The 24309-nt window shown below is 45.3% G+C and overlaps 2 protein-coding genes and 2 non-coding genes across 4 annotated transcripts in view; all 4 read left to right on the plus strand.

The window, feature by feature from the left end:
* The first annotated feature begins 567 nt into the window (after positions 1-567).
* On the plus strand, positions 568-3568 carry nifk (nucleolar protein interacting with the FHA domain of MKI67). The gene is made up of 6 exons (XM_061235780.1): positions 568-799; positions 1263-1391; positions 1878-1986; positions 2076-2287; positions 2445-2507; positions 3055-3568. Exons 1-6 carry the CDS (start codon positions 683-685, stop codon positions 3190-3192), a joined length of 768 nt encoding a protein of 255 aa, XP_061091764.1. The 5' UTR covers positions 568-682; the 3' UTR covers positions 3193-3568.
* LOC133125361 (small nucleolar RNA ACA64) lies at positions 1672-1798 on the plus strand. Its single transcript, XR_009708438.1, has one exon. It is a non-coding gene; the product is annotated as a small nucleolar RNA ACA64 (small nucleolar RNA).
* LOC133125360 (small nucleolar RNA ACA64) lies at positions 2837-2963 on the plus strand. Its single transcript, XR_009708437.1, has one exon. It is a non-coding gene; the product is annotated as a small nucleolar RNA ACA64 (small nucleolar RNA).
* A 1348-nt stretch (positions 3569-4916) lies between the features above and the next one.
* Positions 4917-24309, plus strand: part of clasp1a (cytoplasmic linker associated protein 1a) — a 92020-nt gene continuing 72627 nt past the window's right edge. The window contains exons 1-2 of the mRNA XM_061236182.1: positions 4917-5033; positions 7676-8266. Coding sequence (XP_061092166.1) covers positions 8072-8266 — 195 coding nt within the window. The 5' untranslated portion in view covers positions 4917-5033; positions 7676-8071. The remainder of the gene's footprint in view (positions 5034-7675; positions 8267-24309) is intronic.

Below are 24309 nucleotides of genomic sequence, written 5' to 3' on the forward strand. Positions count from 1 at the left end.
TTCCGTTCCCATTGCGTTTCAATAAATACATTTGTTTCCAAACTAAAAAATAAATTGTCCATAACTGCATTACTTTGGCAAGTTAGCCGTGGTAAAGCGGGATAATACCCTATGAACAAGTCATTTATGAGTAAATAATTTCCCTTCAGGGTGGTAAACGGCTCAGGGTGGTGACTTGTTCATGGGGTATTATCCTTACTTAATTTGCAAGTTCTCAGCCGGTGACTTAGTCTTCAGCAGAAACTCTTTGTACATTTCACATGATCTAAGCAAATGCGTTGAAGTGACATTACTAGTAGTCTAATGCAAAATAGCGTATAGATTATAAATTCAATGAATACAAGTTCATGAGAACAGCAGCGGTGCCTTCGTTTTCATAATTTCTTAAATTCTTATGATTACATAAAATAAATACATAGATACACGCAGGATGCAGGAGTCTTTACCTGAAAACCATAATACAGTAGTTTTGCGAGCCTCTTTTTTTTATTTTGGCAGAACATGTTTACCCTCCTTCTCAGTAGGTAGCGCTGTATCAGAGATAACGCTTTAAAACTGGAAGGATGACCGCAAGCACGCTAGTTTTGTATCGTTGGTGAAAATCAGCAACGTGGTTTGGAAGGCGACGAGGTAGCGTGCTCTGGTTTGATATTTGAGGATTGTTGCAATCTATCTTTTTGCAATGACTGAAGGTAAATCGCCTTCTGCCAAACCGGCCAAAAGCCTGCTGGCGTTAAATCCGAGCGAGGAGGCCGAATTTAAGAAGAAAGTACAGGCAGTGAAAACGCGTCCCAAAAAAGTGAGTACTTTGAGAGCCATGCGACAGATGCTCGTTGGCCATGTTCTTTGCTGCATGCGTTTCAGTCATAACTTTTCGGATCTCTTGGATCATTTGGCAAAGAGCTGTTTTGAAAACAGATTTATTTTAAAATAATAAATTGTGTCTAATAAGCTTGCTGACCATCTGAAGTTTTACGTTACGGTAACGAAGACTATTAATTTATTGGCCTACTTGCATGGCACTCCAGCATTAGCTGCAAACTTGTGTTAATGTAGCTAACTATTGAATTTAGTTTGTCAGCTAAAGCTTGTTTTGTCAAATAACTGGATTAACATAAATGAGAAGGCGAAGTTGGGTGGCTCGCAAGTGCAAAGATAACGTAATGTTAATGTCATTACCTCTCCGATTAGCATAATCCTCGAGATTATTTCAATGTGAATAATTAATGACAAAACGATTGAACAATTTGTCTGCTTCTTAGGGTGAACCGTTGAACCCCGGAGTCGTTTACGTGGCCCACCTTCCAAATGGGCTCTTTGAGCCCCAACTCCGACAGTATTTCGAACAGTTTGGGACTGTGCTGAGGTTACGACTCTCCAGGAGCAAGAAGGTGAATGGCAATGTGTCCAATGTTAAGAACTCCCACAAAATTACAATGTTTACCCCCATTATTTAAAATAAGCCTGTCTGGGTGAGAGTAAACTGTGTTTTTATAAAAGTCGTCGTTGGATGTTATTGTAGCCAAATTTGGTGTAAACGGGCAGGCTTACACAGGCTGACATTCGTGGCAGCGATGTTTAATATTTCCATCACAATCTCTATTCAAGTGTTCTTTTAGGTGCAGCTTTTAGAATTAAAGTGCTCTGTGTTGCAAAGAAATGTGTGGTGGCACAGTCTGAAAATTACCCCAGGTGTCCTAGTTGCGTGAGGTAAGATAACTGTGCCAACAGAAAAATGGTATATTAAGCTTATTGCTTGCTTCTATAGCAGTGCAATGAAACCCATATGCCCACAGATAAATTTTCTGCTAAAGATTCACAAACAATTGACTTTAATGTATTTTTGGTTAATTAATTGACTGCCTGTTTTCTTTCAGACTGGTGGGAGCAAAGGTTATGCTTTTGTGGAGTTTGATTGTGATGAAGTGGCCAAAATTGTTGCAGAAACCATGAATAATTATCTCATGGGAGAAAGACTAATAAAATGTGAGTACAAGATCAACAGTATAAACTCTTACGAGTTAGTCGTTTGTGTTGTCTGTGGTTCAAATGCGGCTGTGCTCTTGTCCGAATAGGTAGCCTGGTGCCTCCCGAGAGGGTCCACAGCCGGCTGTTCGTTGGATCTAAGAAGGTCTTTGCAAAGCCTTCATTACCTGCTGTGAAGCGCTACAATAAGAAGCGTACATCAGAAGAGACCAAACGCATGACCGGCAAACTACTACAGAAAGAAGCCAAACTGCGCAAGAAGTTAGCAGCGAAGGGAATCGACTATGACTTCCCCGGATTTGTAAGTTGGTTATTCAAACTCAAGGCACTTTATTTATATCTTTTTTAAAGAGACTTGTACTGTACCTGCATCAATTCAATTAATTCGAAAGGTATAACTAATGTGGCATAAATGTGTTGAAATGTGGATTACATTTTTTTTTTTTATATGTCTGAAGGCTTCTCAGTTGTCCAAAAATAAGACGGCAGCAGATGACACCAACGCTTCTATTTGCAGTCAGGTAAGCAAAATGCATACTAGATATGTTCATACGAAATGGAGCCAGATTAAGAGACTGGAAGTTGGGAATCAGATGTCAAATGGGAGTTTTCAAGTTACAAAAATGGAACTGGTTGCTTTTATATTCTGTTGTATCATTTCATAACCCTTTTTTAAAGGGGGTCTTTCTATGCATGTGTGTGCAATTAAGTATGGATCTGCCTCTGCACTTGGTGTGATTTGGGATGTACATCAATTAAAAAGGATATGCTTGACTTCACAAATTAAAGTATTAGACTTGCTTGATGTGGATGTATAAATGTTATAATACAGAAGTAAATGTTTTGTGGCACAGTCTGAAAATTGCCCTGGACATGTCCGTTATCTGGGGTGAGATAACTGTGCCTACAGAAAATGGGTACATTAAGCTTATTGCCTGCTTTTATAGCAGTGGAATGAAACCCATGTATCCACAGTTACATTAATGGAAATGAGTTGAATGTTCACATTTCTAAGAAGTGACACATTTTCGGCTGATTTAGCAACATTTCATAATCTTTTCCCAATAGGATGTTACCCCTGTGTGCACTCCATCTGTCCTGGAGAAGAGGAAGTCTGTTAAAATCGATGACGACGACGAGGATGATGAGATCATAATCAAAGCCCAACCCACACCAAAGACGTCTAAACGAAAAAAGACAACATAGATGGAAATGTGTTCATCTGAGGACTGATAACGAATGGACAATGCCAATCCTCACACTATTGCAATATTAAAATTGCCTTAAAATGCCATGTACACACTTTTTACAATGGGATTAATGTGCTATGTCCCATAAATTAGTGTATGTGGCTGTGGATTGATATTTGGCGGAACTGGCGACTGGAGGAAAATCCTTATGAGGATTTTCAGTGGCTCACTGTCACTGTTGACGTTTGCTTTTTGGTAATTCACCAATCTCTTGCATCTTCCTGTGGGGATAACCGGAAATTATCCAGAGACAGTCAGTTGAATTCTTTGTGTAAAATGTAATATGTGTCAAGCAACTTGTGTATTTTTCATTAAATCTGAATTGTATGGCACACTTGTACATATGCACCTTGAAATCCTATCTGCAAACCTAATTATTCCACCCTCAGGAGGGATTGGTTCATTTCTGTGTCCAGATATTTGTACAGATTTATTTGAATCCCTTACCATGAAGAACTGCACTTGAATGTTTCTTAAAAATAAGTGGGCCAATGGGTTTCAGTGCAGTAGGCTTAATATACAATCGTTTTGCCAACAGTTTTAATTAAATTTTTGCCGTCTCGTTAAGTCCGCATCCTGGTTCCTCCCGCAATTAGCCCACCCACATGGCGACTCCATTAATGCTGCTTTTCATTGTTCTGTTACAGCTGTCGTACTGCGCTGTAACCACAAGATGGGGCTATAGTTACAGAAGTACATTCAACTCGGCTCACTCAACATTTTCCTGAACCTTTGTTCCAGGCTTACTGTTGAACCTGGACTTGTTTTGGCCGATTAAAATAAAAAAAGAAACGGACAAAGAACATAATTGATTGCATTCCATTTTCATGCACATAAAAAAAAAAAAGGCCTATAATTCAGCAACGTTCTTTCTATCGAACCAAGACGGGTTTTCATTTGAAATTACAATGTGTGACGTAATTGAATTAAATGTGTTATGACCAGGTTTGCTATGTAGTTTATACGGTTTAGAAAGTAGTCTATACATCAAGGTGACGGAGTGATCATATGATGTTGCTGTGTGGCTTCAGTTCACCACAACTGTTAAATGTGTGAATCGTTTCCCTCTGGTTCAGGTGAAATTGGAACTACAATATGAATATTCCGTGGCAAGTCTAAACTTTGCATTTTAATTTTTTACATTGTGTGTTAGAACAATGTGTTACTGGGTTGGCATATTAGTTCCTCAATCCTAGGTCATTATAATGAGCCTAATCCTTCTCAGCAATTTATTCCTACTTGCTAAATGGTGACCATGAAGGTTGATATCCTGTTTCCTTGCAGCTTGGCTTGAAAAGTCTTACATTTGGTGTGTAGCTGTGGAATGTAGCACCATTGCTTCTCCCTCTTAATCACAACCTCCACTTAATAGTAATTATTAGCTGTAAATTACTCCTCGTTGTTGAACCCCTTTTGTGATTCTGGTCATCTTGAATGGAAGTGCCATGAGTTGAGTAGTAAATAATTTACATGCCGTAGCTGCTAACAGCAGAGCTTGAGAGTACCTCCAGTCAGTGGCTTTGCTGTCAGTTTCCCAGTACAGTCAATAGCCAGGAGGCGAATGGTAGCACAAATCTGCGCATGAGCTGCAGCGCCTTCATTCTGGCACGGCAGAGCCGATCTGCGTCTGCGCGCCAACATTGCGCTGCGCACGCGCAACAGTGCCTCCATTCTCGTCCTGCAGCGTACGGGGTGGAGAGGAATCTCAGTGCTGCTGTGTTCGATGCCGAATCTGCTGCTTTGCTAATAAAAAGCCCATTTTCAATTAGCCACACTAATTACACAAATCTGGGCATGGTAAGTGGCTTTAATAAACCTCTAGCATTAATAATCATATTTATTTAGCCAGCTTCACTTAATTGTGATGTTTCACTGGTTCGCTCGCTATATTGTAACATTGTCATGAGCTAACTAGTAATCCAGCTAATCAATGGGATAGTGGACATTGTTGGCATTATAGTACAATATAATGACAATAATTAATCCATTGGATTTATATATGTTTCGCTTTTTCTATGATGGTACGCAGCGAGCTGTTTGACTGCTGTCGAATGATATTGTGCATGAATGATGATGGATAATCGGATGTTTTTGTGGCCAGTCTTGCGAACGCAGAGCGCATCAGGGGCAGTGAGAGATGCGGGGCGCTTTGGCTAGGTTGCTAGCACTGGTTCTGCATGCAAAATGCGCTTCTCCGACTACGAATGCTGCTGAACTGCTTAGTTACATATGGGTAATTCATATACTCGATTATTGTGCGATATCATTTTATTTTCGATGATTTAGCAGAATAAAGATCTGCCCTGTACTATTGAACAGAAAATGCTGCCGAAGCGTTTGAGTAAATACAGGCCTTCTGCGTTTGGCCGAACGGCCATCAAAAACGGGCTACTGATGTCCTGTCAACTCCACCGCTTGAAACGTTAGAAAATGAGTTGCTTGCTGAAAAGAGAAATTAACCAATTTAGTCAGTTGTATTGTTCTTTCCAGTAAACAGAAGCTCCCTAGGTAACAGCCAATCCAACTGGCAGTAGCGTCCGACTCGGTGGTGGACTTGCCTTTTATTGATAAGCTAGCGAGCTAGCTAACTTGGTTAGCTAACGTTAGTTACTCTCGGGTTAATTCCATTATACATAGGTAACTGGGCCGTACAGCAGAGTGTTTCTGTTTTAATATGTTATTTAGATATATGATTTGCTTGCTGACTGGACTCTGTGTTTGCAATCCTAACCTATTTAGCACAAGGACAGTGTTGACATTTGGCAGTATCCTTCCTATCCTACATTAAATAGATGGGGCTTGTAGCATAAGACCTCGGGAGAATAAATCCTTTTATACCAGATGCTCGTGTGCGACTAAGAATACCAGCTAGCTATAATCTCCTAAAAGCGAAGACTGACTATTACAACGGCAGAAGTCTAGAACTTTGAATTTACTCAGTTTAAAACAGGATAAAATATACTTGTGTTGGAAATAAAAAGAAACTATGCATCAAGCGTATTATTGTTGTATTTCGAAATTTTCAATAATCAATCAATTTGGTCAATAATCAATACATACGGTCTCTGCTGTCCTGGAGAGCACAGCTGAGCACAGTTTACAAAACTGACACATTTGGCCACTTAGAGTGTTTAACAGATGTTAGCCAACTTTAAGCCATCTTGCATTGTCAAAACGTGTTATGCTTGAGAGATGTATATAATTATTATGTTGCTTGGCAGATGTCCATACACTGGGTGACAGACACAACTACATTACATTACATTACATGGCATTTAGCAGACGCTCTTATCCAGAGCGACGTACAATGAAGTGCAAATCAAACACGAGTGTGAGTGCAACTAACATTTATAGATACATTTCTTGCTAATGCTTGTTACCGAAAAAAGATCAGGTTAAGTGGTTCATTGGGAGCATGCAGTCTAGACTGTGTGTATGTCATACATCAGGGCTGATGTGCAATTCTCCCATTCCCACTGCCACAGTAATCCCTATAACTGAGCTGTCTGTCAGTGGGAAAATCAGATATGTAAATTCTCCCAAGAGGTCCACCTGAAGGCTTAGTTATTACCCAGGGCTTTTTGGAGAATAGCCTGTAAGTTATTTCTTTTAGCATACACCTATAATGTCTAGCTGGAGCATGAAGTCAACACATTTTCTGGAAATGCAACAAATAGGTCTGTTTGGAAGTGGATTCCACAGGGATGCATGAAAGCATCGTAAATGTATGGTTCAGATTTTGCTTGTCACTTTCCCAGGGTTTCTCCTAGGACAGCCCTAGATGCCTTGTGATTGGACTACACTGGTCTTCATGGCCCTGACTTTCACTCAGCTAACCTTTTTGCAACTTGTGTGCTGTCAACAAGGCTAAAGTACAGAGTGCGGAGAGCATGTCTGAAATCATTTGTACCATCAGTGTAGTAAATGCAGCCATAATGCATTGCAAGCTGCATTATGTTGGGATGGGTGGGAATCTGCTTGCAGGTATAGTGTAGTGTACAATTCTTCCCAGTATCACATTTTTCCTGGACATTTCCAGTTCTGTCACTCTCCTCTGACAAATAACCCATCACTGCTCAAGAACAAGCAGTATGTTCAGCAATGTCCAATCCGATCCATATTTACGAACATGTTTGTGTACATTTATGAAAATAGCTTTTTAAAACTAGCTTTTTAAAACAGCCATTGCATACCCTTAGAACCTGTATTGAACATACCCAAGCATCTCATGTATACCTCCACATACAGTACGGATACACGTTATTTAACATGTAAATTACACGCATGCATCAAAAACGGCCAGATAGTTGATACAGTTCAGTGCAACGGAACCTGAAATGCCTGGGAAAATGTATAGGCTGGGAAGAATTGTACGCTACACCGTCACAGTTCTTTATAAGAGGGGCAGAGGGTGCTAAATGCCTTGGTCTCTCTCGCAGGACTCCCAGGAAGGAAGCACTACTGAATTATGAAGCACCACCCTTCCGGACCCTCCCTCTCCGTCTCAAGTTACCACCGTCGCTGCCGTCATCACAGCCGCTGCCACTAGAGCTGCTGCATTCGGACTCCCCCAAATAAAAATAAAGAGCCCCCAACCACCAGCACCAGCACCAGCTGCCCTGCAGACACATGGTGCATTGTTGCCATTCTCAAACCCGCGTCTCCGAGCTGTGGCATCCCGCTCACCCTCGGCAAATCTAGGGTCATCCCTTTCCGGATAAAAATAAAAGTTGTGTGTGTGTGTGTGCGCGTCTTTTTTTTAATCCGGGGGCACACACACCCACGAGCTGCTCCTTGCCGACGCTCCCTGGTCTCGCGGGGGGTTTGGGCCGAACATGGAGCCCAGCATGGAGAGCTGCTTGGCTCAAGTGCTGCAGAAGGATGTGGGGCGGCGCCTGCAGGTCGGGCAGGAGATCATCGACTTCATCGCCGACAAACAGAAATCCCATGACCTGGAACAGGACCAGACCATGCTGGACCGCATGGTCGACGGAATCGCCACCACCTGGGTCAACTCCAGCAACTTCAAGGTGAGGCAGGTTGCCGTCTTTCCTGATGTCGTCTTTCCTGATTTCCTTATTTGTATGGTTAGGATTGAGGATTTGTTGGTACTTGACTTGGATTTTAGGAGTATTTTTGACCATGAAATCATATCTTGGCAAATGTGTAATGCAGCAGCTGGTCAAGAAACTATTTTTCTTCTATTAGTGCCCAAAAGCACTGCCTAACCTGCTTTGTTAAATGTCTTCTTGGTTGTTTGCAATGAATGCTTGACGGCTACTGTCAGCTTAGAAAAATGTGTTAAAATGGAAGCCCATTGCCTCAGCTTTAAATTCTGGCTGTCCTTTGGTCTGCTTGTGTTCCTGTATGTAAGTTGAGACATTCTCCTGTGTTCTAAATGGCAGACGTTTGCTTATTGTCCCCGGTAACACTAGACCATTCCAGTGTGTTCTACTTGCTGAGTATTCACCCAGCTGGGCTTCTCTGATGCTGGATTTGTTAAAAAGCCTCCGGATCTGGCCCAATCAAAGTGCAGTCTTTCTCAGTGTTGGAGATGGAGAGACCACATAGACAGGCTCTGAGTTTCCATTTTGATTGGCAAGGTCACGGTCCAATAGTCTGGCAGCAGCTCGAAGTTCGAGAATGCGGTTGTGTCCTAATGAAGCTGAACCCCCTGTAGCCCCTGCTAACACTGGTTGTACAGCACATGTAACAGTCACAGTAACTTGGGTCAGGGCACTCTGGCTCATTGTTTGCATTTTTGAGACGGGTTATCTCTTTAATCTCTTGCCCATTTTTTTTTTTTTTTTGAACAAAGGTTCCAATGTTATGATCCACTTCTTAGTGTGCGATAGTGTTGCTGCAGTGTCTGTCTAAATGTAGCTACACTTGCTCAGAATAGTTTAGAGTTGAGACGGGGGTAGGTGGAGAATTATAGCTTTGTTTTTGGCCCCTGAAGTTTATTGTTTTGGCTGGGGATAACACTAGCCCTTTGGCTCCATTGAAGTCCCTGCCATCACAGTTTGGCTGGAACTCGAAGGGGATTGCTGAGAGTTATTAGAATGGAAGGTCATTGATTGTGAAGATCTTTAATTAATGTTGTTGCCCTCATTAGTGTAGCCAGGATAGTGGGGACAATTTAGGGGACTCTGTAAGGAGAATTGGCAGTGGAATTTTGCTCTGATTGGGAGCCTCGAGCTTTGCTGTCCCTATCATCAGTAGAGCAGGCTACGGCATGTTATTGTGAGAAAGAGGGAAAATTTGTTTTTCTTTGCAGTTTTCTGGTTGTCTGTACGTTGATAGAACTCTCGGTTCACGTTGGGTAATTCTGAAGTTCATGACCATCTACAGGCTGGAAAAGCAATTTTGTTACTCTTGTGTGGGAGATAATGATTTTAAGCTTGCTTGTCCCCTCTGTGAGCTGTGACCTCAGGGGGTGGGTTCTGCTGCTTCTCCTGTGCCCAATAGGAGCGCAGAACTGAATAAAAAAAAAGAAGGAAGGAATTGGAAACTGTTTTGAAATGGTTCCGATTTGAATTTACATACTTTAAAGGGCAAACTTGACATCTAGTCGTGTCTGTAACGTTGCTCTAGGTGGTTTTCTATGCTGAACGTTACTGGTTATTACCGGTGAGCCTTTTGTTGGGGTGTCCTGTAGAAGTGAGCCCTTGAGAGAGAGTTTGTGCTCTTAACGGCGGGTTTGTGTAAGCAGTGTCTCGGCTCTGGCGTTCTGAAGGAGCTTTTGAAGCCCGACACTCCTCCTCGTATCTTGGCTCTGACAGTGCTGTCTGCAGAATTGTTTAACTGACTCTGCAGTTTTTTCTTGTTTTTTTTGCTGATGTTATGTAGGCTCCAGGTTTTAATGATATTAATGAAGGCACAGCTTCCTTTGAAAAAAAAGAACAGTCATAAAAATAAAATAATTATTTAAAATTAAGCGAGCAGTATTTCAAAATGTCTGGCGGTCCGAAGGAGGGCCTTCAGCAGGAACAGGCAAGCCCACTAGAACAGCGTGTTCACCCTCAGACGGGAAACTGTTTACAGCTGGAACATGATTCCTCATGTTCTTGGAGATTATGTTTATTTTGCGTTGTCGGATCAGTGTTAACACGGTTACAGGTAACTGCAAAGAAACAGACCTGACTAATCGATCAGGAGCAAGGATGTAATCTGTGTAAGCCATTGGGGACATACAGACCTTCGGTGTAAGCCCTTATGATGGGAACGCCGTCTGAATTTGTCCTGGGTTTGACTGTTACTGGAGACGCAGGGCTTGCTGGCTGCTGCCGTGGCTTTTCGCAGGAGAGACTGTGAAATCACGACGGGACTCCTCAAACCCCAAGTCCATCCTGCGGGTGCAGCAAGCTGGCATCCAAACTTTGCAGTGACTGTGCAGTTCTACTGATGTTTACATTACATGGCTTATTAATAGTAGGGTCACCGCCCCTCAGGAGCTAACTTCAGTGGACCTACCTGCTCGCAGGGCAGTTCTGATGGCCTAAAGCAACAGCACTGTTTTTTGTTGTCATTCAACCAGGTCCGGTGTCTAGTCAGCCACAGTAAAAAGTGGTTGGCACATTTATCAGAGCCTTTTATTTGATTATTAATTGAACATCAGCACGAAAGTCACTACTGAGGTGTAACGTACATACGGTTCATTTGTCATGTGCACTCAAGAAAAATTAAAATATCTTTGCTACTATCTCAGGAGTTTTCTGTGCATTATATCAGTAGTAAAAAGTGCAGTAGTAAAATCATCAGCTATTAATGTACTAAGAAAACTGTTGTAATGAGTGAGTATTTAATGGTTTATTGTATGGCAGGGGTCAGGGCTCTGCACTGTGAAACTGAAACCGGAGGGTAGTTGAACACTTTCAGTCTTACCGGTTTAATGTGTCATTGATGGAACCGCAGTGTCAGGTAATTTGATTGCTGGAATGTTCTCATAGTACGAACAGGTTTAGCTTTGCCCTGTTTCTAGTTGGCACTAAGAAGGCACCACGCAATCTCATTGTTATGTCCTGTCATATTGTATGTATTGTAATGCACTTTGTATTGTGTGTGCCTACATACTTATGTGTAATATTGTATTGTAATGGACCCCGTAATTGTGCTTTTGTAATTTTATGCTGCTATTTGACCCTGTCTTGGCCAGGTCTCATTTGTAAAAGAGGTTTTAATCTCAATGTGACTTCCTAGTCAAATAAAGGTTTATATAATCTCTGAATACAAATTCACGACAGGCATAAAATCTTTTTTTGACAAAACTGGATAAGCCTACTGTCAACGTTAAAAATATCGAGAAAAAGAAACAAACAAAACTTTAATTTTTTACACAACCTGCGAGCTTGTGTGAATGGACTACAGCAGTAAAGTTATCTTTAGCAGTGCATCCCTATGCTAACCTGTACCCCCGTAGGTGAGGCTCATTACCGGTGAATCCCTCGGTGTGGGCCTCACATCCTGTCTCAGCCGTACTATGCCAAGAGGGGCCACGCTGCACAGGAAGTGCAGACCCAGCAGACTCCCACCCCCCAACAGCTGATCCCAGATCAGCCAGCCCTTGTCTTATCCCAACGGTAACCAGCACAGGAAAGGCTAAAAATGATGCAGGATCAGTGCTTCTTTATTTCTCTCTCAGGGAGAGTTTGGCTGTTCCCTGTGCACTGGCTCTGTCTGACAAAAGCCTTTAGCTGGAAGCCTGCACGTGATGCTTTTCTGCCAAGCAACAGGCCTCACATGGGCTGCCGCATGCCACCCAAGTGTTGATGTTTGGAGTTTAGCGTTTGGAGTTTAGCGCTTGGAGTTTAGCGCTTGGAGTTTAGCGCTTGGAGTTTAGCGCTTGGAGTTTAGCGCTTGGAGTGTAGCGCTTGGAGTTTAGCGCTGGTGTTGGTTTTTAGTGTTGGTCATGGTGTTGGTGTTGGTTTTTAATGTCGGTGTTGGTCTTGGTGTTGGTTTTTAATGTGGGTGTTGGTCTTGGTGTTGGTCTTTAATGTCGGTGTTGGTTTTTAATGTCGGTGTTGGTCTTGGTGTTGGTTTTTAATGTCGGTGTTGGTTTGTAATGTTGTTTGGCGTCGGTGTTGGTTTGTCTGCCGTGGGTTAGTCCTCTCACCAGGGTGCAAGCTGGTTCAGAATCGTTTGAAAGGCTAAAAGTGCTGAAGGCTAAAATCCTGATCGCACTGAACACTAATACTGAAATGGCAGTCTCCCAAATTTTAAATGAACACCACAAAGGAAGTTATTTTATATGACTCGCAACAATGGTAGCTGACAGCCCTATGAAGGTTGATTGAAAAATGCATGCCGGTACTATGACGTGTTCAGTTTTCAGGAATGCAATAATTTAGGAACCACTGGAACCAGACGGGTCTGACCTGACGGATCTCTCCCAACATGGCTGTATAAAAACTGCAGTCACACAGGTTTTTCACCTGTGTATTTATGAATCTCCACACGGTGCTGGCCTGTCTCACAGGTGAGAGGGCTGACCAGGCAAAATCTCAAATACTATTTAATGTGTTTTGTGTGTTCTGGCCCCTTTGGGGAAAAGTGCGGTGACTGTGGCTATGAAACGAGCTGTTAACCGCTGTTAGCCTTTGTTAATGTCGAGTGCCACCAATCTCACTGACCTTGTTAGTGTTCCTGCTTGGCATTGTGTACCCATCTGTACCACTTGGAAATTGGACATGCCCCAGCAGGCTTACTGCTAATAAAGTTCCTAAACGCCCAGGCTCTCTTCCCCTACAGTATATGCGCTCACGGTGTCTGCACAGTGCACCCCCCAGAGCGCTAAAGCGAGGTTACCCCTGGGTTTGGCCTCAGGCGTCCTTCACAATGCTGCAGAGTTAATCTCTGCCTCAGGACTTTGCTCTCTCCTCAGAAAAGATAAACACGTGTTAATCTTTAAAACAAAAACACACGTTCTAGGACCGAAAAGATGCCTGCATTGTGTGCGCGCACATGTGTGGAAACTTGCATTCCTTAGCTGTCAGTTGTCAACAAGCTCAAAGTTTAGAGGCTTTAACAGCTTCTCTGTATGAGGAGATAAGACGCAGCGCTGCAGAGTGGGAGTGGCTGGAGTCCTGTTGATTTTAATATTATTTACGATGCTCGAGTGACAACAGGTCAGTGTATGCGCTAGTGGCTCTAGCGCTGTTAGCATTAGCAGTAGTAGCTGAATGTGTAAGGCAGATGAAGCGGTGTTGGTGCGTTTGCACAGTGAGGAGGGTGACGGAACATTCCAGTCTGTTTGTTCATGTTTCTATGGGGGCGGAGCGCCAATGGGCTCCTGAAGTTGGCAGAGCGCAAGGGTTGTTGTGGGGCCTGGTTGCCTGGCAGCCTGCTGTGGCCAGGGGTCTAGAGCTGTGTTTACTTTGTCTGCACCTCCACATAGGCCTGTGCAGTGTCAGCCTCCCTCGGGGCCAGAGAGCTGTCAGGAGGCGCTTCTCCTCTTTCTCCTCTGCTCCTTCACAGCTTCACACTTTCTGTTGCACCTCCATTCTGCCCTAGTTCAGTCACTCTGACGCATGGTGTCTCCATTACACAGATACATACTGTCTCTTCCATTACACTGAATGTTACTGTCTCCTGCATTACCCTGATGTGTACTATCCCCTCCATTACCCCGATGCATACTGTCTCCTCCATTACCCCGATGCATACTGTCTCCTCCATTACCCTGATGCACACTGTCTCCTCCATTACCCTGATGCACACTGTTTCCTCCATTACCCTGATGCATACTGTCTCCTCCATTACCCTGATGCATACTGTCTCCTCCATTACCCTGATGCACACTGTCTCCTCCATTACCCTGATGCATACTGTCTCCTCCATTACCCTGATGCATACTGTCTCCTCCATTACCCTGATGCATACTGTCTCCTCCATTACCCCGATGCACACTGTCTCCTCCATTACCCCGATGCACACTGTCTCCTCCATTACCCCGATGCACACTGTCTCCTCCATTACCCCGATGCACACTGTCTCCTCCATTACCCCGATGCACACTGTCTCCTCCATTACCCCGATGCACACTGTCTCCTCCATTACCCCGATGCATACTGTCTCCTCCATTACCCCGATGCACACTGTCTCCTCCATTACCCCGATGCACACTGTCTCCTCCATTACCCCGATGCACACTGTCTCCTCCATTACCCCGATGCACACTGTCTCCTCCATTACCCCGATGCACACTGTCTCCTCCATTACCCTGATGCACACTGTCTCCTCCATTACCCTGATGCACACTGTCTCCTCCATTACCCTGATACACACTGTCTCCTCCATTACCCCGATGCACACTGTCTCCTCCATTACCCCGATGCACACTGTCTCCTCCATTACCCCGATGCACACTGTCTCCTCCATTACCCTGATACACACTGTCTCCTCCATTACCCCGATGCACACTGTCTCCTCCATTACCCCGATGCACACTGTCTCCTCCATTACCCTGATGAGTACTGTCTCCCCCATTACACTGATGCATGCTGTCTCCTCCATTACCCTGATGCATACTGTCTCCTCCGTTACACTGAATGTTACTGTCTCCTCCATTACACTGATACACACTTAATTGCATTAATATGTTCCTAATCTAATCAGCCAATTGTGTCGCAGCAGTGCATACTCAGGTCAGGAGTTTCAGTTAATGTTCACATCAACCATCAGAATTGGGGGGAAAAATGTGATCAAAGTGACTTTGGACTGTTGTTGGTGCCAGACAGGGTGGTTTGAGTATCTCAACTGCTCCTGGGATTTTCATGCACAACAGTCTCTAGAGTTTGCAGAAAATTGTGCGAAAAACAACAAGCATCCAGTGAGCAGCAATTCTGAATGCAGAAACGAGTTGTTAATGAGACGTCAGAGGAGAAGGGCCAGACTGGTCAAAGCTGACAGGAAGGTGACAGTAATGCAAATAATCACACATTACAACAGTGGTATGCAGAAGAGCATCTCTGAACATACAATGTGTCAAACCTTCTAGTCAATAGGCCACAGCAGCAGAATACCTAATAAGTCTAAAAAATAAGTCTAATCAATGCCTAATAAAGTGCTCACTGAGTGTATACTGTTTCTTGCATTGCAAGGATACATGTCTCCTCCACAACACTGACACATACCGTCTCCTCCATCTTGTCTTGTGTACAGTTTCCTTGGCTACTAGCTACTTCACTCTGCTGCCTCACCTCCTCACCTCCCTGCCTTGTGCGTTGGTCTCTCTGCTCCCATTCTGTCTCCTGCTGCCTCACATTAGTCCATGACTGCTTGTGCTCATGTTCTCTCTCTCGCTCTCTCTCTCTCTCTCTCTCTCTCTCTCTCACTCTATATTTCTCATTCTCTCGTGCTCTCTATCTCTCTTTCTCGCATTAGCGTGAGTTTTCCTGCACGGTTCTGCTACGGAATGCCTCCCCTAACACAGGGCCAATCAGGAACTCCGCCACTTCCCCGGCTCTTGCATTAGCTGGAGCAGTTTGTGTGTGTGTGTGTGTGTGTGTGGGTGGTTATGGGGGCTGCGGGGGACAGGGAGGGGGGGGGGGGCGGGGGGCTGCGTGCTCTCCGCTACGCCGCGCCGATCGATGGCGCCGCGCTGCGTCGCGCTGGGCTGCGGTGGAACCGGCCACGCTGGCTGCCAGGGCGGACGCCATGATGGGGGGAGGGGGAGTGGAGAGGGGGGGGGAGGAGAGTCTGGATTATCAGACCTGCTGCTTCTCTTGCTTCCACAGGCTGGCAGGCTGCCACGTGCCTCTCCAGCCCTGCCCGCCCCTACACCGCTCAGCTTTTAGCCCTGAAACGCGTCAGACTGTGGCGGCCAGCACCCACAAGCCTTTATCCGCCGCCTCCTTTTATTTCTGCTCTCCTGCAGCAGCGCTTCCGTAACATCGCACAGCGCAGTCCGCACGGGCCCTCAGTGCAGACCTGTGACGTCTTCCTTAAAAGAGCTAGGGTAACAAAGGAGAGGTAATGCATGTGAATTAGCGCCGATGAATGATCAACCAGCCTGTGTTGAATCCCTGATGAGGTTTGCATCCGTTTCTTCAAAGCCTAGTCTAACTGTTTGATATCCCCCACTTTGGACTTCTCGTGCCCCCTGTACCTGGGACGAGATTGGACGTCCTGGACGTTTGCTTTCGGGGAGAGCCGCATTGTCACTTTTTATATGAACGTGTTTGTTTGGGATACGAGGGCCCAGCTGTGGAAGGGCAGAAAAACCTGAAACAGAGCCAGAATGGACGCCTTTCTTAATGTTCCACACGCCAGCGCTGCGGCGCTTGTGCTAATTGCAAATGTATATTTGTCTTGGGTTTGACGTTTACCCCACATTCTTACATTTGAGCCATTTTTTAAATTAATTCAATATCGCCAGGCCGTGAGTGATTTATTATTTTTGGTCGCGTTGGCTCTTTTTTTCACTTTGATTTCCTGTGTTTCTCAATTCCCGGGAAACTCAAATACAACTTACTGACAGGCAAACCCTTTTCTTTTTGTTCCCTGAATGTGTTTTGTTAACACATTATTTGATTTCTACTCTGCAGTGTCCGTACAGAGCCTCTGTCTAGGTGTGCTTTTTACATCTGGTGTCAGTTATTGAATTAAAGACAGTTTTGCGTTTCTGAGACCCTCTCCATGCCTGATGTACAAACAACTATAAAGCATTACTCACTCCTGGTAGTTATTTTCCTTCTGTTCTTAACAGGGCCTGCTTTAGCCCCAGGCCTGAGCTTCTTACCAATCTGATACAGCCCTAGCAAACTGGTTTACAGCTTTTCTTATTGTGACCCCAGAGCGAGACATTTCCAAGCTGAGTAGCGACTATTCATTTGCAGTCAATATTTTTCTTCAACAAGCTTTTTAACAGCATAGCCAAATTACATTACATTACATTACATTACACAGCCGAATGGATGAAATATTTGGTGTTTAGTTTTGAAGCTCTTATCTGTTTTCTGGGTGAGTTCTTGATTTTTTTTTTTAATGTAGCCGACGTTCAGTATTTTACAACCATTTCTGTCCTTTTAAATCTCCAGCGGTGCATCTGCCAGGATTAAAGGCCTCTGTTTTGACGTTTGAGGTAGAGGTGTTATTTTGGGGAAAACTGCAAGCTAAAACCAGCCAGATGAACAGAACCTGTTGGCTGGAAGGAAAAGCTTTGAAACTTTGTTTTCCTCTTATAAACATGGAGGGCCTGACTTCTCTGACTTTTTTTTTTTTTTTTTTTTTTAACACCCCCCTTGGTGTTGCTTCCGGGGCACTAACGCGCGCAAGTGCGTCAAGATTTTGGACGGGCCCCGCTCTTAAAGGGCCAAAGGCCTGACTAACTTCACCCACAAGAGCAGGGCTTGGAGCAGGGGGGAGAAGAACAGGAGTTACACAAGATCACATTATCCACACACAAGCTCCTTCACAGACCCTGCAATACGCACCAGTTGCTTCAGGGACTGATTTATATAATGTTCTGAAGGAGGCTGGCCTTTTCTGGGTCGTTAGCCATGTGAAATGAACACTGCTTAATGCACGTTGTGTCCGCCCCCAGTTTGAGCAGAGTGGACATCCCCTGGACTGAGGGACTGATACTGTGCAGCAACTTTCTTACACACTGACATTGGCTTAACACACACACGCACACACACACACACACACCTTTCCTTAAACTTTACTTTGGTGTAAAATCTATGACCAGCTTAAAATGACCGGCTACCAGCTGTTTCAAAACGTAGCTTGAGCAGGTCAAACTATGTTGAGTATGGAGCTGGTCTGAATTGGTTAACCTGCTACCTGCTGTTTCAAAATTTAGCTTCAGCTGTTTTTTTTCTGATTTCAGGCTTGCATGTGACTGAAATGTTTTATGGCGAAATGAATGTATGAACCAAACCAAAATGGGGGGGAAAAGTCTCACCATCATTGCCAGTCTCTGGAATATTCCCTGAAACATTAATGTGAGGGAGAGCCAGTGTGTTTTGAATATGAAGAGGAGCGGCTGATAATTCAAAGATATTCAAACGCTGCCGATATCGGCCCCTGCGCGTGACAGGCGAGGCCAAGGCGGCCATGTGTCGAGCCGTCCGGTGGCCTCAGAACGGGCGAAAGCGTGCTTCGTCGAAAGTGCCAACGAGCCCGTCCGTATGTCTCTGTTGTTGTATCCCCTGAATAGAAGCATTGTCAAACTGAACATAATGAACTCCTCGGTCTTCAGATGCTTCCCCTGAGCGGCTTGGGGTTTGACTGGGGTCCAGGGTCTGAACTTTTATTTATTTATTCTTTTTATTCTCACAGCAGCTGTTTGCCATATAAAACCTTCTCGACAAATCTGACCATATACAGCAATACTCGCATCGCAACTCGGCAGGGAAACGCTTCGGGGGGATGAAAAGGAAGGTGCCGGAAAGCTGGCGATAACAACGGGTTTGGCGCGAGGCTTGCAGAGGAGTGTGGGAGCCGGCGTAGAACCTGACAGAACCCTGTGTGTCCAGCGGGTTGCCTGTGTGCGATAGCGGAGCCTGTGTTTGTGCTGACGGATTACCGCTCTAGAGGACCTGACCTAATGCTGCCCAATCGCTCCGAGCCCGTGGGCTGCCTTCTGGAAATTGGTTTTCCGAGGGTTTTGTTATCAAGTTGCGCAGACTAAAGGCCTCAAACTCCAGTACAAAGGCTGACTGTGTCAGTGCTAAGGCAGACTGTGTTGTGCCCAGGCAGTCTGTGTCAGTACTCTAGCCACCATTTTAGCGCTGAACAAACAGAGGTTTCAGTTTGCGCTAAACCTTCAGTTGTAAACCAAGCCAGTTATGTAGAAAATTCTGAAATCACCACGGTAAACTGTTGGGGTGGACAGCCTTAGAAGGTGGTGTTTGCTCTTTTTGAGAGTATGTCATAGGTTATAATACCCCAGACAAGCTCAAACTGAAAGTGTAGAAAAGTATTTTAATCCAAAACAATTACGTATTTCACCCAGGTCTGCTGTGTCGCCGGTGTTTCCCTTTCAGCTCTACGGTCTGCCCAACTTTCCCTGCAGGCTGCCCGACTCCCTGCAGGCTGCCCGACTCCCTGCAGGCTGGCCGCTCACTCATAGCCCAGAAAAAGACAGCAGGCCCTTATTATCACTCGCGTCTGTGCATTTTGGAAATGGCGACCGCATCCCGGGAGCTCGGTCACCTTTACGGCTCCCTTGTAGGCCTCCGAGCTCTGCTCCGATGCTGGCCGACAGCCTGTCTGTGGCGATCAATTTGCCCGTCACACACTGGGAGAACCCTGGCGCACTGGTGTCTGTTCTACCCAGACATGTTTCAGACAGGACCGAGGGGCATCACTTGTTGTTTTTCACATCTTACTGCACTGCGGTTAATTTACATGAGTTATTTGAGTTATCTAAAGTGACTTGCAGTCCATTAGACTAAGCAGGGGACAACCCCCCCCCCCCCCCCCCGGGACAATGCAGGGTGAAAGGCCCAAGAGCTGTGCTGATCTTATCGTGGCTACACTGGGACTTGCACCACTGACCTTCCAGATCAGTCATGTACCATAGCTGCTACAGGCTGCCCCACAGCTTTCCGCGAACATTGTGGCGATGATGATGACGATGATGATGGGACTGCCGCGTAGACTGACCCGCCGCAGTTGTGATGCGTGGCAGCGGTCACAGCTGTGTATGGTGATGACTAATTCAACAGTGTGGCTAGCACTGCTCGCCTTGTTGGCTGAAATGGTGTTCTCATGATGTAACCTCGCTTTCGCAGACAGTGCCTAGAGATGGGGAGAGCGAGGGGATTGTTTCTGCCGCATGGCGTCCCTGCAGAGGGGAGGGGGGTGGGAGAGGCGGAGGAGGAGGATTTCCGTGACACGTTGCCATAAAATCATCCGCTAATGCACAACTAATGCGAGCGTGCTGGACTCTCATGGTTCACGCAGTAACGGTCTGAGGAGGAGCCCTACCGAGTATGTGCAGAGTGCAGTTTTGCTGTTGCGTCACAGAGACCATCGTGTGTTGGGTTACTGTGTAAACGTGCCGTTGCACTCATGCACATGTACAAGACGTGGGTCAAATATGTGCTTTACTGAGCTGGTCTGGTGTATTGGAACCTATGAAATATTCTCAGAAAGCACAATGCCTGCCTTGCCTTGGCTCAATTGCACAAGCGAGATCAATCAAGCACAGAAAAGTATTTGAATCCAAAACAATTACATATTTGACCGAGGTCTGACGTCCACAGCTGTACTGACTGGGTGACTGGTGGAAGCCATTCCTCTGTAGGAAGGAATGTGTGCTCCACTTAAGAAAGAGATCCAGGTGACATGCAGATCAGAGTAAAATAGCCCATCTGTCAATAACATAGTCCTCAGCAGTTTGTTCTCAATAACCCCAAAAGACTTATTCAATGTGCACAAATCTACTCAAGATCTGATTTTACAGAAAATCTGAAATCAATATCTAACTTGCGGCCCAGTGAGTCCAGCGCTCTAAGCCACTGTCACACCCTTTCTCCTGCAGCAGCCTCGGTGTAGGTGCAGACAGTTGTGAAATTGGCGGGGCAGGGGGGGTGTGCCCCTGGCTGTTGTGGTTGTGTGCCCCTGGCTGTTGTGGTTGTGGCTCTGCCTGTAAAAGGTGTGGCTCTGCTCATAAAAGGTGTGGCTATATTTGAGGAGGGTACATTTGAGAAAGAGCAGGAGACCACAGAGGAGACAGGTGTGCAATCGGACTACCCGCCCACCCCACTTCCGAAAACCCACAGAGGAATGTCCCGGGCCGGCCTGCTTAGTTCAGCAGCCAGTGTAGGGTTGCTCCGGCCTGAGGGAGAAAGTGGCCGTAAAGGGTCCCTTGTATGAGAAGGAAGGACGTGGAATTTGCAGGATGGGGGGCGGGGGGGGGAATCGCTATTGTTGTCCACTCACCCTCCTGTTATTCCAGTTTCTCCTAAAATGCATTTACAGGCACCCGTTGGATAGTTATTTTGAAGGTATGTCCCCCCCATTTCTTTGTTACTCTAAAGGAATCCCCCTCCCACTTTGCTTTGTTCCTAGGTATGGCACATCCCCCCCCCCGTTCCCCCGTTGTTGCGTCGAACACATTCTTGCCCTGGTTTTTCAGGCATTGCGACAACTGTCTCTGGGGGGCACTTAGCACTGCTTCTGCTAGTCCTGCTTTGCAAAGCCACGGGCCTGCAGGCTAGGCCAGGCTAGGCTAGCCAGGACAGGCCCTCACCACAGGACTCTTGCCCAATCACAGATGTTGTGCCCTTGCCAAGGCCCTGCCCATAACTAAGGTGTCAAGTTTCCAAGTGCCATCGCCTTGCCTTGCCTTGCTGGGAGAGGGAAAACGATGGCACCAGAGGTGCATCCCAGCATGCTTTGCAGCTCTCCTCGAATGCTATGCAGAAGCATTGATGGCACCAGAATGCCATTGAGACCTTGTGCACTTGTGATGCTATGGACCGTTTGAACAGATGAACCTATCACACTTTAAACAAATTCTGGTTTTGGGTGAAGAATTGGGAAGGTATTCTGTGGCCTGGGTCTTTGTCTCCATCCAGCAGGGGTTTTTCCTTATACATTAGAGAGAATGAGAACACAGAGTCTGAGTGAGAGAAGTCTAATATGCTCAGTCACGATCTGTAGATTATTCTGAAGGATATTGATTACATTAGTGTGCTCTGCGTTCCCCGTGGCTTTATCAGGTTTAATTGAATGGAAATAAATTGTCATTTTCCAGTCACGGCCACTTCAAGGGGACTATTGCACAGCAGCATAGTGGTTTCATGTCTTGAGGAGTGTCCAGTTTGGGTTGGTGTGGCTATCCTAACTATTATTGCGTGTTTTTTCTGGTTTTTATGTAAGGTGACAGAAAGACTATCCCACTACACAGCGTATCTTAAGGAAAGGAAAGGAGCACTGTTGTGGACCCCGTGCTTGTTGGTGGATGGTTGTGAAGCTGTAAATATCTCTGTGGTGACCTGTGCTCATGGTGCATCTCTGAGGGAATGGCTCTTTGTGGGCTAAATGTGGAGCGCCTTCAGTTTCTGCTGCTGGTGATGGTTTGAGGCCAGAGGCGACGGTCCCATGAGCAGCTGGAGATGATGCTCTTAAACATCCCATGATGCTTTGCACTCAGCAGGGCTTATGGCAGGCGTTCCTAAACTTTTTTTCTGATCCGACCCCAAATTAATCTCCAGAAATATACGTGACTCCAACTCCGCATACACCTTGTGCCTAACAACACCCTTTACCCGTGACTTTATTTGCCGTGATTATATATACCACGGCCTTTATGCATTACACTTTGTTATAGTCTAGTCATTGGGATGTTCAGTATGTAGTAGCTGACATGCTCATATTATAAAGTTTTTTGTTTTTTTTCTGTCCAAAAAATCAGAAGACGCCACATGTGTTCCCGACCCACAGTTTGGGAAGCGCTTTAGCCCTTTTTCTCTTGCACAAAACCAGTTTAGGAAGCCTTCTACCCCAGAACTATCTGGAACCTCTAGTTCCCGGAATGCGTTCTGGTTTCTGTTTTCACTGAACCTCCAGGCCCACAATGAGAATTTAGGAGGAAGTAACAAATATAATAAAATCCTTGTTTCACACAGCCTAATCACCTCTTAATAAAAGATATTTAGAGATATTCTATTTCCGAAAATGAGCGTGAAATACAAGACAACACAAGCCTCACACAGGCAGGCTTGGCAACGTTTCATACTGCAGGGGTCATGTAGGCTAAACTGGCTCCGTTTGCCATTAGCTGGGTTTTCGGAATACGCAGTAAAACCTAATTGCAAGCACTAGTATCACAGATTTCATAAACTATAGCTCCGGGATTACATTTTATTAAGTCTACAGATGTGGTCATTACTGACACAGGCTATTCAACCAATACACTACTTTATTATGTGCCAAATGCATTAATGTGGGCAAGCTATGAAGTTCATTCTTGTAGGCCTGCATTCTTTTTCTGCAAAAAAGGACATCTGACTGATTACAAAGTACCCTTTTCTTTTTCTTCTTTTAAAAAAAAATACATATATATATATATGTATTTATATAATATAAATATAAATACATTTATATTTATACATATTTAAAATACATTAATATTTTCACATTTTCCCAATTTGCTGCCCAATTGTACCCTATTTATTATCCATTCCCATGTACTGCTGAGGAAACACTGTTGCAGCCCTGCACCCTGGAGGCTGGAATGAGAACAGCCGTCTCTAGCCCTAGACTGTAATTCGTAAGGCAATCAGGGACGCTTGCATGCAGCAGTCCTCCCCCAAACATGTGGGATGCCCATGCTGTACAAACATGACTTGAGTATTTTAACCAGCCATAGCATGCCTGAATAAATACATTGTTTCTGTGTATTTTGTGGCCATGGGGTAGCACACATGGCCACTTAATTTGACTTATTTTGTGGACATGTGTGCTACCCCTCGTTCTGCCCACAGGTGTTTGTGTGCCCAGTAAGGGTGACTGTGGTGCATTTCTGACCTACAGTGATGAGGTTGTGGCCCACAGTACAGGGCTGTAGTCCCAAAAGGAAATTCTGTGCGGCACAAATGCACAGCTCCTCTCTAGTTGGTTGTGTCTCTGTGGTCCGATGTACCGATAAGTCCTGGCGAGGCACCTGGGAGTTCCAGGAAGCAGTCCCCCCTCCCCCCCACCCCCCCATCCCCGTCTGTACGGCTCCATCGCACTCTCTGTTGATGCTGTCCCCAGGCGCTGATCCAGGACCAGCCAGAACCACTCTGGCGCCGGACTGCTTATGACATGCGGTAAATCTGCGACTGTTCTAGGGTCGGTGCTGTGTGAGTCACCTCGGCTACCTAAGCCAGTTAACTACAGGAGCTTCAGAGGGCAACTTGAGGAGAATTCCACAATAATGACAGGGCGTTTGAGCCCCTCCCCACGAACAGGGCCGTGCCTCTGCCCAGACCTGCTCGAAAGCCTCGCCCCTTCAGAGACTGACTGCAGCTGTTCCCCTGACTCATGAAAAGTGATGTATTGGGGGTATCCTTAAAGTATACAATAATTTCAGAATGAATACAGGATTAATGCAATAGTATAGGGGCTTGCAGGG

This window comes from Conger conger, chromosome 3, assembly GCF_963514075.1.
Source record: "Conger conger chromosome 3, fConCon1.1, whole genome shotgun sequence".
NCBI lineage: Eukaryota > Metazoa > Chordata > Actinopteri > Anguilliformes > Congridae > Conger > Conger conger.

What these genes read in the sequence shown, in the direction of transcription:
- nifk (XM_061235780.1), top strand. Translation starts at nt 683, where the DNA reads ATGACTGAAGGTAAATCGCCTTCTGCCAAACCGGCCAAAAGCCTGCTG. An exon ending in GGGAGAAAGACTAATAAAAT is followed by an intron (nt 1,987 to 2,075) that starts GTGAGTACAAGA and finishes TTGTCCGAATAG; the next exon opens with GTAGCCTGGTGCCTCCCGAG. An exon ending in ACTATGACTTCCCCGGATTT is followed by an intron (nt 2,288 to 2,444) that starts GTAAGTTGGTTA and finishes ATATGTCTGAAG; the next exon opens with GCTTCTCAGTTGTCCAAAAA.